Source organism: Thalia democratica, chromosome 5 (genome assembly GCF_965202585.1).
Source record: "Thalia democratica chromosome 5, ktThaDemo2.hap1.1, whole genome shotgun sequence".
NCBI lineage: Eukaryota > Metazoa > Chordata > Thaliacea > Salpida > Salpidae > Thalia > Thalia democratica.
In genome coordinates this window covers 50,207,839-50,220,611 of record NC_139169.1, presented here as the reverse complement: position 1 = coordinate 50,220,611, position 12,773 = coordinate 50,207,839, and the positions used below count along the sequence as shown (strand labels likewise).

The following is a 12,773-nucleotide window of genomic DNA, read 5'->3' as shown; positions in this document are numbered from 1 at the left end:
ACTTTATTTATTGCGCAAGAAAGTTTACACTTTTTGATAAATAATGTTTTAAATGAGTGTAATTAATTTTAGTAAAAACTAAAAAAAAGTATATCTTGTTGTAAGAAAATTAAACTATTTAAAGTTTTGAACCTGAACAAAAAAACTTATTCGTGATACAGAAAGTTTTCTTCTAGTTTTTAAAATATAATATATAACTTTTAATACATTAAAAAAAAATAATATTTTAAAATTAGTTATCCTTAAATTAAATTAAATAACGTTTTTCGTACAAAAATAATTAATTTGTAAGTTATAGAAAACAAAATTTAAGTTTTACTTTATTGCTATGATAAAAAGTAAATATTATGACAAAATTATCTAACAGAAGAAGTGAAATCGATAGGAGGAACTTTAAGAAGAGCGATATTATGAACAGATTGTGAAACTACGTAGCTTGGATGCCTAACGATTTGCAAAACATCTGTTTTTAAATGTTTCAGGATTTTATTGATACTGCTATTTAAACAAAAATTTTCAAAACTTATTTACACTTGTATTTTTGTCTCAAAAAATTGACAAACTTAATTCATAATATACTAGGACGAATTTTATCTACTTAAATCGTTTTATACTGCAGAATTAAGTACCTTTTCTTTAAAATATTTTGCATTAAAGATTTTACATAATTTAAACTTTATTGGGAGTCTGAGTGTTTTTTTAGATCTAAGATAACTAAGGTATACAACTTACTAAAGCATTTTATTATAAGTCGATTGAACTAAAAACGATAACTAGTAGCAAAACTATAAAATTTATTTTTCTTTTAGTTGAATAAATTTTTATTTTTGAATAAATATAGCTACTTAGTTTTAGAGAAACTGTGTTTATCAAATTTGTCGTGTGATCTTATTTAGTTTTCATGTTTTAAGCAGTTTAACTTATTGCATTTTAACCTAACTTACATTTTAAGCTTAATCAGTTTACTTAAAATAATCTTTATTTAAGAATTTCGTGAATAGAAAGTTTTATGATTTTCAAAATACCTATTTTAGTTCCTGAATTGACTGGATCTATTGTTCCATAATAAACTTCTAGACTTGTTGGGTCTATTCTAAAAAGTAAACAATGTCAGAGAATTATTTTACTAAACTAAAATATTTGAAACTAACGAAGCAACAAATCCAAGCGGATGATTCGAATCTTCTTTTCTAACGAGGCAAGAAGCTGTTGTAAGTACCCATTGTCTAGAAAACATTGCTATCTTTAGAAAAACAATTATGAAGAACAGATAGTCTGTTACTTAAATTTTTCATAGTTGGTATATAATTAACGCGTATTTAAGTTTTTGATATGAAAAAAAGTTCTAGAAATTAAAGTATAAAAAAAACCTAATAAAACTAATTTAGCTAAATTTAATTTTTGAAACAACTGTTTTTGTACGCAACACTTTATTGACCTACGGGGTTTTACTGCTCAAAAATATTAACAGCTCTAATGATTCTGTGAAAGATTAATGTACAATTTAAAGACGTGCAAAACTGTTGTTAAATATGTATTAGATATATTTACGATTAATATGTTTTTTTTTTCAAATTGTACGTTTAACCTTTAGAAAGCTACGTAGAGTTGTTCATATATTATATTACTCCAATATATTAAATTTAAGTGGTATAAAACTATTTTCTTCAGTAAATGTTTAAAACTTGAAAAAAATATAAGGTACAATTTAATTAAGACAAAAACTTTTTTATTTAAATACGTTTTAAATAAGTGACCAAAACTTTTCTTAAACTACTTTTACAATACAAAATTTTAAATATTTATTCAATTTTATAAAACATTCTTACTTTAACTTAATAAATAGAATACTATAAAACATTGTATTTACGTTTTTGATGCAAATGACCTTTAAAAGAGAATAACTACAGATCATAAAAATGTCTAGATAAGGCTACAGTTGAACATGAACTTAAAAAAAGTATTATTTCTTAACACAACTTAGTTATTCCAACTGTAAAAATTTCTTAAAAAATTTATATAACACTAAGGTTTCAAAAAGCTTTTGAGGTTAAAGTGCAAAAAAATGGCAAAAAATCTTTTTAGGAGTTACAAAATAAGTGCAGCCTTTAGCTAATAGTTCAGATTAATATGCCAAGCGCGTTAAACACGAAGAGGCGACTTTTTTTTTTGCGCAATGTCATTAACGTTAATAAAAAAACAATTCTGCCTATGTGAGACAGTTGGTAAATCTTTGACAAAATCGCTGGAGTTTAACTAGCTTTTTTGTTTTGTAAAATTTTGTAACTTCTGAAACTAGCCAAAAGTATAAAAAAAAGTAAGTAAGGATTGTTTGTTAATTAATTAATCTGAACATTTTCAAAATTAATCTGAAAATTTTCAAAGTATACATCTCCGTTAAACTACACCATGAAGATTTTTAGCTTTTTTTGTAACTTTTATTTTTTTTGAGATTACATATTCTTAGAAACAAACTACAGCTAAATTCGTATTGTCAGTTGTTGACCTTGAACAAATAATATAATCAAGTGTAAATCTTTAAATCATTTATTTAGTCTTATATGGCAATTAAATACTGTAAAACTTAGTAAGGTTTTTATGCTGATCATTACAATAATAACAAAAATAATAATAATAATAGACAAATTATGATTATAACGTGATAAAAAAACCTACTAGCCTAGCTGGCTTATTTTAAATATTTAAATTTACAAGTAAGTGGTATTTTTTGTTTTGTTTCGTTAGCTCCTTTTTCGTTAAAGTTATTGGTACTTTTTAAACATTTGGTTGTGAAGGCAGGGTTGTAGTTTTCTTATTTTGTTTAGCGATACTTCTCTGTTTACTTTTTACATCTTAAATTTATGTAAGATGCATAGTTTACAAGTTTTAGGTTTGTTAGGTTTTTTTTTTTGGTTAAGTTTTAGTTAGGCAAAATACTTCCGATTTCAAAACGAATACTTTGCTTATACTTTTTAAAAATATATGAATAAATAATATAAAATAAGGTTAATATTCAAACTTGAACACCTTCTACTGAGCCCACTTGAAGGGCTTTTAAATAATTTATTTAAATGACGATTTTAAAAATACTGGAAAATATGTTTCATAAAGACAAAAAAGATTGTCTTTAATCTTCAGCCAGTTCAAATTTAAAATAAAAAGCACTTTGGTAAACAAAGATGCAAAAGTTTACAAAAAAACAAAAACAATATGACGTAAGAATTGAACATTGTACATTACAAATATTCAGTACAATTAACTGTTGTTTTCGTTAGTTTTAGTTGTTTGATTAGTTAGATAGTAGATCGATTTTTGTACTGAATATTTGTAATGTAAAACGTTCAATTCTTACTTCATATTGTTTTTGTTTTTTTGTAAACTATATAATAATAATACTAATATATATATATTTAAAAAATTCTAGAACATCGTTTCATAAACGTAAAAAAAGATTGTCTTTAATCTTCAGCTAGTTAAAATTAAAAATAAAAAGCACTTAAATAAACAAAGATGCAAAACTTAAACTAAAAAAACAAAAAAAATTATGACGTAAGAATTGAATATTTTTCATTAAAAATGTTCGGTGCAAAAATTGATCTTCCATCTAACTAAACAAACAACTAAAATTCACAAAAACCACAGTTAAGCGACCATAAATTACTTTAAAATTTGTTGTATTTTAGGAGGAGCTTTTTCATATGTTGACAAGACGATATGAATTCACTTCTCTTATTTAAACAACCTTCCTTTTCCAATCTATACACAACGGCTGTTGATTCTTTTAAGTACAGCCTAGAAACAAAAAAAATAACTAGCGGAAGATTAAAGACAATCTTTTTTGTCTTTATGAAACATATGTTCTAGAATTTTTTAAATCGTATTTTACTAATTAATTATTTAAAAGCCCTTCAAGTGGGCTCTGTAGAAAGTGATTAAATTTAGACAATCACCTTATTTTCTTTATTTATTCATATATATAACAACAATTTTATGCTGTTTTTTCTTGTTACAGTTTGTTTTATAACTTTATCATTTAAAAATATTGTGCTAGTACAGTTTAAGTATTTTTTTTTTTTGTGTTGTCTGTGTTTAGTTACTTTTTAAATGAGGTTTTTTGCAAGACATTATTATTTAGTAGATATTTTTCGTTTTTGCATTTGCAGATTCTTTTGTTTTGTTAGTTGGATTGTTTGTTACTTCTTTATTGTAATTAAATAGTTTTATTTGATATTCATTGCAACTATTTTATAGCTTTATTTTAATTCAGTTTAAAGTTTTGTGAGAAGGAGGGGTTATGTCAAAGTGTTTGATGATAAATTTTTTAAACTCCATTCTACTTTTGAGGTCACAGTTAGTGAAAACGACGGTATAAGTGGATTATGTTCCAATTTGCTATTTTTATGATTCTTATCTGTTTTTTAGAATTTTAGTACTAAATTTTGTTTTAAGTCACAGAATTTGAGAAACTTTCGGTACTTTTTTTGTGCGTTTAAATGGATCCTCACTACTTGATAATTTGCTTAGTCTTTCATTAATTGTTTAAGGTATTTTTTATAGGTTTTTGTGGATGGTTTGATTAGTTGCTTACATGAACAATGTATGAACTTGTCTTTAAAGATATAACGTATTTTTTATTGTTATAAAGTGTGTTTATGTTAGTTAAATATTATACCTATCAGTGTTCTTAAACAGTTTTAGTAAAAAAGTGTTTGCATAAGTTTATTTTATTTATTAGTTGTATTTTTTTTTGAAGATAGTTAAACTGCTTTTTTTTACATTTTAAACAAAATATAGTACTTTTTTTGTACTGTTTATCTAAATTCTTATATGAAATGATTGTTTTAATTGAAAAAATAAATCAGTTTTATTCAATTAAGTTTTCCATTTTTGATTTTTTTTGCTAATCAATAGTTTCATGTTGTAAAAATTAATGCTTGTAAACTTGAAGATAAGTTTAATATTGTTTATTTTTATCACATTTGTACTAACTTAAGTATTTGTTTGCTAAAGTATTTTTTTTCAAATATTTATTAAGATATAGCTACTAAAATTAGCCAATAAATGGGTACTGATGTTGCTATTCTTTTAGTGACTCAATAGACGTTTGTTCGTTTTAATTTGTTTCCTGTTCGAATATATTTGTTAATTGTTCTAAATCTAAATGGTAAACCTGTCCAAGATTGTGTGTTTAAAATAAATACACTTTCATCTTGTCTAAACTACTTTTAAGTATTATATAAAACTCTTTTTTTATAAACTTGATCGTTTTTTTTACCAAAGATTTAAATATTTAAATGATAAAAAATTATGTGTAATAGCTCGTAAGAAACTTTATGAGCATGTGGTGTACGACTAGATAACCTAAAGGTTCCTTTGTACACCAAGTCCTTAGACCAAACTTTTTGAGCGCTTTTTTTTATCGTTCAATAAACTGTATGTACATATTTTGATTATAAAGAGATTAATTATTCTAGGAATAAATAATTTTTTTAGTTTAACTTAGTCATTTTTCATACAAACTTGCAAATAATAACACCAGTGCAGATTGTTTCATCATTGTTCGGTAGTTTTATCATCACCTGCCAAGGTCGGTCTTCGCTAGTGGACGCTGCATTTCCAACTAGAAATTTTTGTGTCAAAGAAAACTTATTTAATAAATTAAACTTTTTAACAAATTCAAAAATGTTTTTAAAAGCGTTTGCATATACTTCTTATGAGACGTAATAAAATTTCTTTAACTATTTTACTCCTCTTACTTTAAATGCATTGTAGAAAATAAAAACTAAGTCTAAAGAGAATTTAATCAACGATTTCTATAACATATAATAAAAAAATAAATTGTATTTTAAATTCCACAAAAAATTAACACATTTTTTAATATCTACAAATTATTTTAACTAGCTTTGATTTAAAATTAATTATCAAAGTATGATAAAAAGTTTGAACACTTAAATTTTTAATGTTTTTTTTTGCATATAGTTTTAGGAAGTGTATTATATCTTTCTAAATTGAAACTTTATAAAGTTTTGAAATTATTAATAAAGACAAAACAGTAACAAACAAATAATCCTTCCAAGGAAATTAGAAGTTGTAGAGCCACAACCATCTTCAAAACAAGTAGCTTGGTCCATCCACTGATTAGTAGGGTAATCTATAAATATTAAACAAACAATAGTTTTAAGACCGTTATCTTACTTAACTTAAAAATATACTGACTAAAAAATTTTAAACAATGTTTGATTATTTATGTCACTTTACAATCAAGTTTAAAATGTTGTAAAACATATTCTATATAGTAGAAAACTGTTAGTCTTATTCTTCCCTCTAAAACGATTAAGTTACTTCATATGTTGGTTTAACTGCCTTTTTTCTAATAACATTGAACTAAACAAAAAAACTATCCTTTTAAATGAAAATATCCAATGGTGTCACGTCATTTAGTAAATTCTTAAAAGTAAAAAATTTTAATATTTAAAACTACAAAAAGTTGGAAATTTGTCCTAAGCAAGTATCTGCTGACGCAGAAACAAAAAAAAAACACTAACCATTAGATCACTGCCACTAAATTAAACTCATATTAAAAGGATAATTGTAAGTTTTAATGAACTAAAACCTAACCTAGAGCATAAAGTTATATATAAGTTTAGAGAAACAAAAGCATGACAAAGTTTTAAAGTAACAACTTATCAAAAAACTTGAGATAAAATAAATTTTAATTTTAGTCTTTATTTCGTAATACGATATTAAGCTTAAAGGTACATTATATTTTTTTTTATCAGAAAGTGATACAAACTATTGTAGTTATATTTAACAAATACTCATTTATTAACAAAATAAATGAGATTAAACACAGTCAGGTGTACAAAACATAACTCAAAATTTAGTACAGATTAAAATAATCAATTAAACACACTTGAAATTTACTCCTTGTAGTGATTATATAAAACAATTTGCACTTCCAAAAGTGAACTAGATCATTAAGTCTGCGGATAAAACAAACTATAGTGCACCACTTAAATTGTAATCGTGTCAAAACAAAAATTCAAATTATAAAATATAAAAACTCCCAGGCAGTTTTTATTTGAGAGAACTCGAATTACTCAGGTTGTCATTCAAAACTTCATTGAAAGATATAGTACTATCACACTTCTTAATTGGAAAGGTATTAATATTTCAGTAAAATTTTCTTTATTTGAAGTTTTATTGAAAAGCATAAACTTTGTTTTAGAAAAGCTAGTTAAAAGTTTTAAGAACACAACCATTTACAAAGTTGAAACAACTCCTTATTAGCAAAAAACCATCGGCGAAAGTCTGCAGAACAGAAGTCCGGACTTTCGTTTGCCGTGAGACAAGCTCAAATTTAACAAAAGGTTTGATCATACCAATTCGATCATCAGACCACAAGTTTCGGTAGACTGAGACCGGTTTCGTCCTTAACCTGATTATTCTGATGATCGAATTGGCATGATCAACCCTTTTGTTAAAACTCCTTATTAGTAAAATACAATAAAAATTAAAGACTTAAGTTACACTAATTGCTTACTTGCATAAAAAATCTAAATTCTTTATTAACAAAGACTTAACAATTCCAAGCAAAAATTTTACATGAATTTAAAACTTTAAAAATTTATATATATTTGTTCTTGGTGAAACATATGAAATAACATTTTAATCTCTAAATTAAAAACTATTAAACTCAAAACATTTTTATATGAATTAAAAAAACATTTAAATCTTAAAAAGCTTTTAACAAACAAAAGCTACTTTTTTTCCTTCTAGCTATTTTTTTAGTTAGCTTTTTAATTAGTTTTTATTTTCACATTTTTTAAAAACAAATTTTAGGTAGACCAAAATAAAGTTAATTCAGACCAAAAAACATTTAATTGTTCTACAATTTAATACCAAGAAAGTACTTTTTTTTTATATCGTTACTGAAAATTAATAAACCAAGACACTAACTATTAAAGTAGTACAATTTTCTTTTCAACTAAAGTAACTAAGCTTTGTTTTTGAATCAGTTTACTTCAAACAATAGTTCGTAGTTATAAATGTTAAAAATAACTAAAACTTTGTTTTTGTAACAATATTAGTCCTAATAATTGCAGCAGTAACAACGTAATAACATAATTAAGCTTTATACGAAAAGTCAATAACAGAAGTGTAGATTTAAATTAACTATAAAATGTTACAATTTTTACTTAAGTATAACCTAAATGTATTTAAAGTACTATAAATCTATAACTAAACCAATTGTACTGACATGGAAATAAAACTATTTTTTAATTAGTTGACTTCGATATTTTTTACTCAAATGAGTCTATTAAGTAAAGCAGACTAAAATAAGCGTTCGTTTTAATTTTAGCTCTTTGTTTAACAAGCACTTTAAAAATTTTACTGTTAAAAGTAGTAGTTTTCCCTACCTTTATTGTAGCATGGATCACTTAATGAGTTTTCGTCATAACAACATCCCAATGACTCGCATTTTCCCTTTAGTAGTTGTGACATTACTGTAGTTCTACCTCCAAAAAAATTACTTGAACCTCCTCCGAATAAAGAGGGAGTAGATCCTCCCAACAAATTCATCATTAATGAGGTAGTTGAGCTTCCTCCCCCAAAGCCTCCACCACCTAACGATTTACGTACTTAGAATTTTAGTTTTTAAATTTTTATAATGCTAAAAACTTAACAGAAAAAATTATGAAAAAAACTGTAAATATACATAGGGAAAAATATCGAACTTATTAATGACGTTAGTAGACTAGTGCTAAGTCCTTGTCTTACTCCTGGTTCATTTTCCCCTATAGAATCTCTGAATGTTATATAAGCTTTAGCATAATTTTCCAAATTCATCAATTCTTCTGTATGAGAATCATTTTTTGTACTTGACCTTTGTGACATCATTAACTGATTCAGCAGCGCCTACAAAGTATACTATTTTAAAATTTAGTTGCAAAAAACTTCATATTATGCGTTAGTACTTTAGTTTGATAATTAACTAATTTAGTTTGTAATCGTTAAGTGAAAATCTATATAACTTGTAAATAAGAATATTTTTAAATACTAAGACCAGTGTCATTCTTATACCATTTTTCAAATCGTCTCTAATTTAAAATGTATTTTAGTTTAGTCTCAGTAACTTTCAGTATTGTATAGTACAAATAAATATAAGTCTTTTATGAGCTTATTTTCTGATGTAACATATAAGTAAGTACTTTAGACCACTAGCATACTTGCTACCCTGAGATACAAAAACTAAAAAAAAATTATATTGTTTACTGAAATGTTACTAAATTAATATTAGCTTTAAACACTTTTATAGATTAGTTTTTTTGTTAAAACGCAAAAACTTGAGTATGTTATGTTTACTTGAAGGTGAAACCAATTGTAAAATGTTTCCATTGTTTGAATATTTTCTTTGTTGGGTTAGAGCTGATTTAGCACCAGCTCTGTAAAACTTTTGTCTCTGTCCACTATTTTGATGATGGTTTTAGTTAAGTTAAGGCATTGGTAGTAAATCCTGAGAAGAAATCAGACAAGTATAACTCATAAACAATGGGATAAGAGAATCAATCCCTTAGACTAGGAGTGGGCAGCGTTTTTAATCGGCCGGCCGGATCCGGAAAAATTTTGTCTTTCGCGGGCCAGAGCATATCAAATTAGTGATCTACCGAATCTAGTATCCGAATTCGACCGGATAATGCCTTTTTAGACCCGGATATTAATTTAAAAATTAGATCCGGATTCAACTGGGTCCTAATTAAAAACATACTTGGGTCCGGCCGGATACTATTTTTTATGGATACAATTAGTCACTACTTCGAATTCATTTAACTCACAAAAATTTATTAAGTATGAAATTTTAAGTTTTTATTAAGTTTACAAAATTCTTAATCTATTATAACCGTTGGCCAAGCTAGTACTAATTTTTTAAACACAACATTTCTTTACTGAAAATTACTCGAGCGTAACAATTATTCTAAAACATACAAAACTTTTATTAAATTTTTGGCATCATCTATTTTTTTGCAACCCTGGACTGGAATATTACATTAAACAATGTACTAGAACATATTTTGTAATATTGATATTGGTGGGCGGAACCCCAATGGTTTAAAAAAAAAACGTCAGGGGTCGGTCATTTTACTCTGCGGGCCGTACGTTGCCAACTCCTACTTTAGACCTATACTTCAATCCTCCTAGGAAATGCGAAACTTTGATTAAAAAGTCTTAGTATAATCCGGTTGTTATACATTTTGAAAAAAGGAGTAAATAAATGTATCTTTTTATAATTCATAACAGTCGGATTATTTAACATATATTGTATTTATCTAATATTAACTATTAGTCTATAGTACTTATTGCTTATCTTTAGTAGATACATTTGTTCACCTACTTTATCTTCTGTTGTTTTGTTGCAGAACCTATAATTTTCTAAAGGGTTCCGTGCAAATGTGTCAACTTGTTTAACACAGAAAAACATATATCATTTTAATAAAGAAAAAGTACAGCGTAATTTTTTTATTTTGTATTCAAGCGAATTTGCTTCGCTAGGATCCTTATTAACTAACGATTAACTTGATACTTTAAATGTTTGATAAATAAAATAAGAGGTTTAGCAAAACTATTTAAATTCTACGTGATGCTTGAAAGAAATTTAAAAGGACATCAAAAAAATACACCAACAAGTTTTACTTAAAAGCTGTTGCTCGTATACAAGCTAGTGCTGACAAAGACGATTCCAAATCAGTATATAAAGGAAACAGAAATAAAATTAACATCACCTTTGCAATCTAAAACTTAAGAAATCTTACACAATTGGAATTAATCTCTACAGGGTTTATGGTTTTTTTTGAGGGTAGGTAAGAGGATATGCCCTTAGATAAAGTAATCATCATATGTTACCGATTGCGAATGAGATACAACATTCTGTTATCACGAACTAAATAAAGAAGAAGTCTAAATGAAAATAAAAGTACATAACAAATAAAAGTGTGACTAAAACTATAAAAATAAACACAAAGAACGATGTAAAAATTAATTAGAATAATTGTTTCTAACAATTATTAGATACTTAAAATTTAAGACATTTTTTAAGTCAATATTTTTTCACTTAAACGTACAGACTTTACTAATGCACTAAACTGCAACACATAAATAACCACAACTGCTGCAAGTCAAAATTGTTTGATTTATGTAGAATTTTTTTTTCTTTCATACCTTAGTCTTTATTGTTTAAAATAAATTTTTATATGTCTACTCATTTTAAATACGCAATTAAAAATGCAAACAAAAGTATTATTTTTACTACTAACTGTCTTTGAAAAAATGCGTTATTTTATTACATTCAAGATCAATAGCAAGGAAATAGGAAATGTAAAAACTTGTATGTTTGACTCAAATATTGCGTCAAACGCATCATTAGACAGAGAAAAAAAAGTGGCATTGAAAAGGTGTCAGGCACGTTTGCTCGTCCGACAGCAAGAGTTTGAGATAACAAAAAGTTAAGAATTCGTACAAAGGCTAATACTTGTTGTGCTTGTGTATGTAGTACTCTGCAATACGGTAGTGAAACGTAAACCGTATTACCCTCGACCATAGTAAGCTTCAATGACTTGGTCATGTCACTTAAAGAGTATATACGACATTTACGAAAACATAAGATATGTCAAGTAAATATTTTTATAAGGCTGCTTAGGTTAATATCTTAGTTTAGGCCAAAATTACATATTTTAATCTAATATAGAAACAAATTATAAAAAAAGTAATGATTTAATTTTTTTTTTGACCTTGCTAACATAATAAAGTTTGTTTTTTTAAACCGTGAAACTACTAATGTAACTTTTGTTATAATACGAATGAAGAATATAAAGTTTAAGTGGAATAATTGATTGAAATAAGTTTAAACTAGTCAATTAGTATAAAAAAGAATGCTTAAACATTTTTTATGATGGTGGAAATTTAAATGTAATCAAACGAATGACTAATATAGTATCATAAAAGAAGCTTAATAAAAACAAGCAGTTTTTTTAAAAAGGAGAAAAGCGTGTATGCTCACAATTTTCAAAACAACTGTTAATTTTTCACGAAAATATTTTGTTCATTGTTTTACTGCCAATAAAATTAGAAGAGTTCTACTAAGTTGTTTTTTGTTACAAAACTATAATTTTTGTTACGAATAAGCATACATTGAAAATCAAATAAAGTTTTTTTATTTAGTTTCACAAACACAGTGAAGATTTGTAGTTCATACTTTAGCAGCAAAAGCTATTTAGATAAATATAATTTTCATATACAAAATAATTGTTTCGACTTTCTAACGGAAACTGCTTGTATAGATCTCCCGTATTTCCCTTTTAAGTTATCTCTGATAAGATATATGTACTATTTTATGTCCTGCACAACATATTAAACTTTATTCCATGGTGTATGACTGGATTTTTTTTGTACACTAGGTCTGTAGACCAAATATTTTGAGCGCTATCATTTTTTCCTTCAACAAACATTAGTATTTTAAAGCCTTTTGAAGTGTAGAACTTATAAATATTTAAACTATGCTGACTAAGATTTCAATATGATAAACAAAATAGCTTAATTATTTGGATGGTAAAAATGTTTTGTCCATTTATAATTGAGTTGTTTAAAAAGACTAAGGAACTTTTTTAATTTTCTAGTGTAGTTAAAATATCTAAACTAACATTTTTTTTACTATAAAATCTTATATATAAAGTATTAATATGATTTTAATAGAAATTCATTCAAAAATTTTTCTTTTC

At 25.7% G+C, this 12,773-nt stretch overlaps 1 protein-coding gene across 3 annotated transcripts in view; it reads right to left on the bottom strand.

The window, feature by feature from the left end:
- LOC145835508 (uncharacterized) overlaps nt 1-12,773 on the bottom strand; it is a 46,999-nt gene that overhangs the window by 2,122 nt on the left and 32,104 nt on the right. For all 3 annotated transcript variants that reach the window (XM_082943144.1, XM_082943145.1, XM_082943146.1), the window contains 7 exons: nt 8,739-8,919; nt 8,421-8,627; nt 6,062-6,151; nt 5,521-5,620; nt 1,152-1,226; nt 1,026-1,093; nt 366-463 (listed from right to left, as the gene is read on the bottom strand). In XM_082943144.1, coding sequence (XP_082799270.1) covers nt 366-463; nt 1,026-1,093; nt 1,152-1,226; nt 5,521-5,620; nt 6,062-6,151; nt 8,421-8,627; nt 8,739-8,919 — 819 coding nt within the window. The remainder of the gene's footprint in view (nt 1-365; nt 464-1,025; nt 1,094-1,151; nt 1,227-5,520; nt 5,621-6,061; nt 6,152-8,420; nt 8,628-8,738; nt 8,920-12,773) is intronic.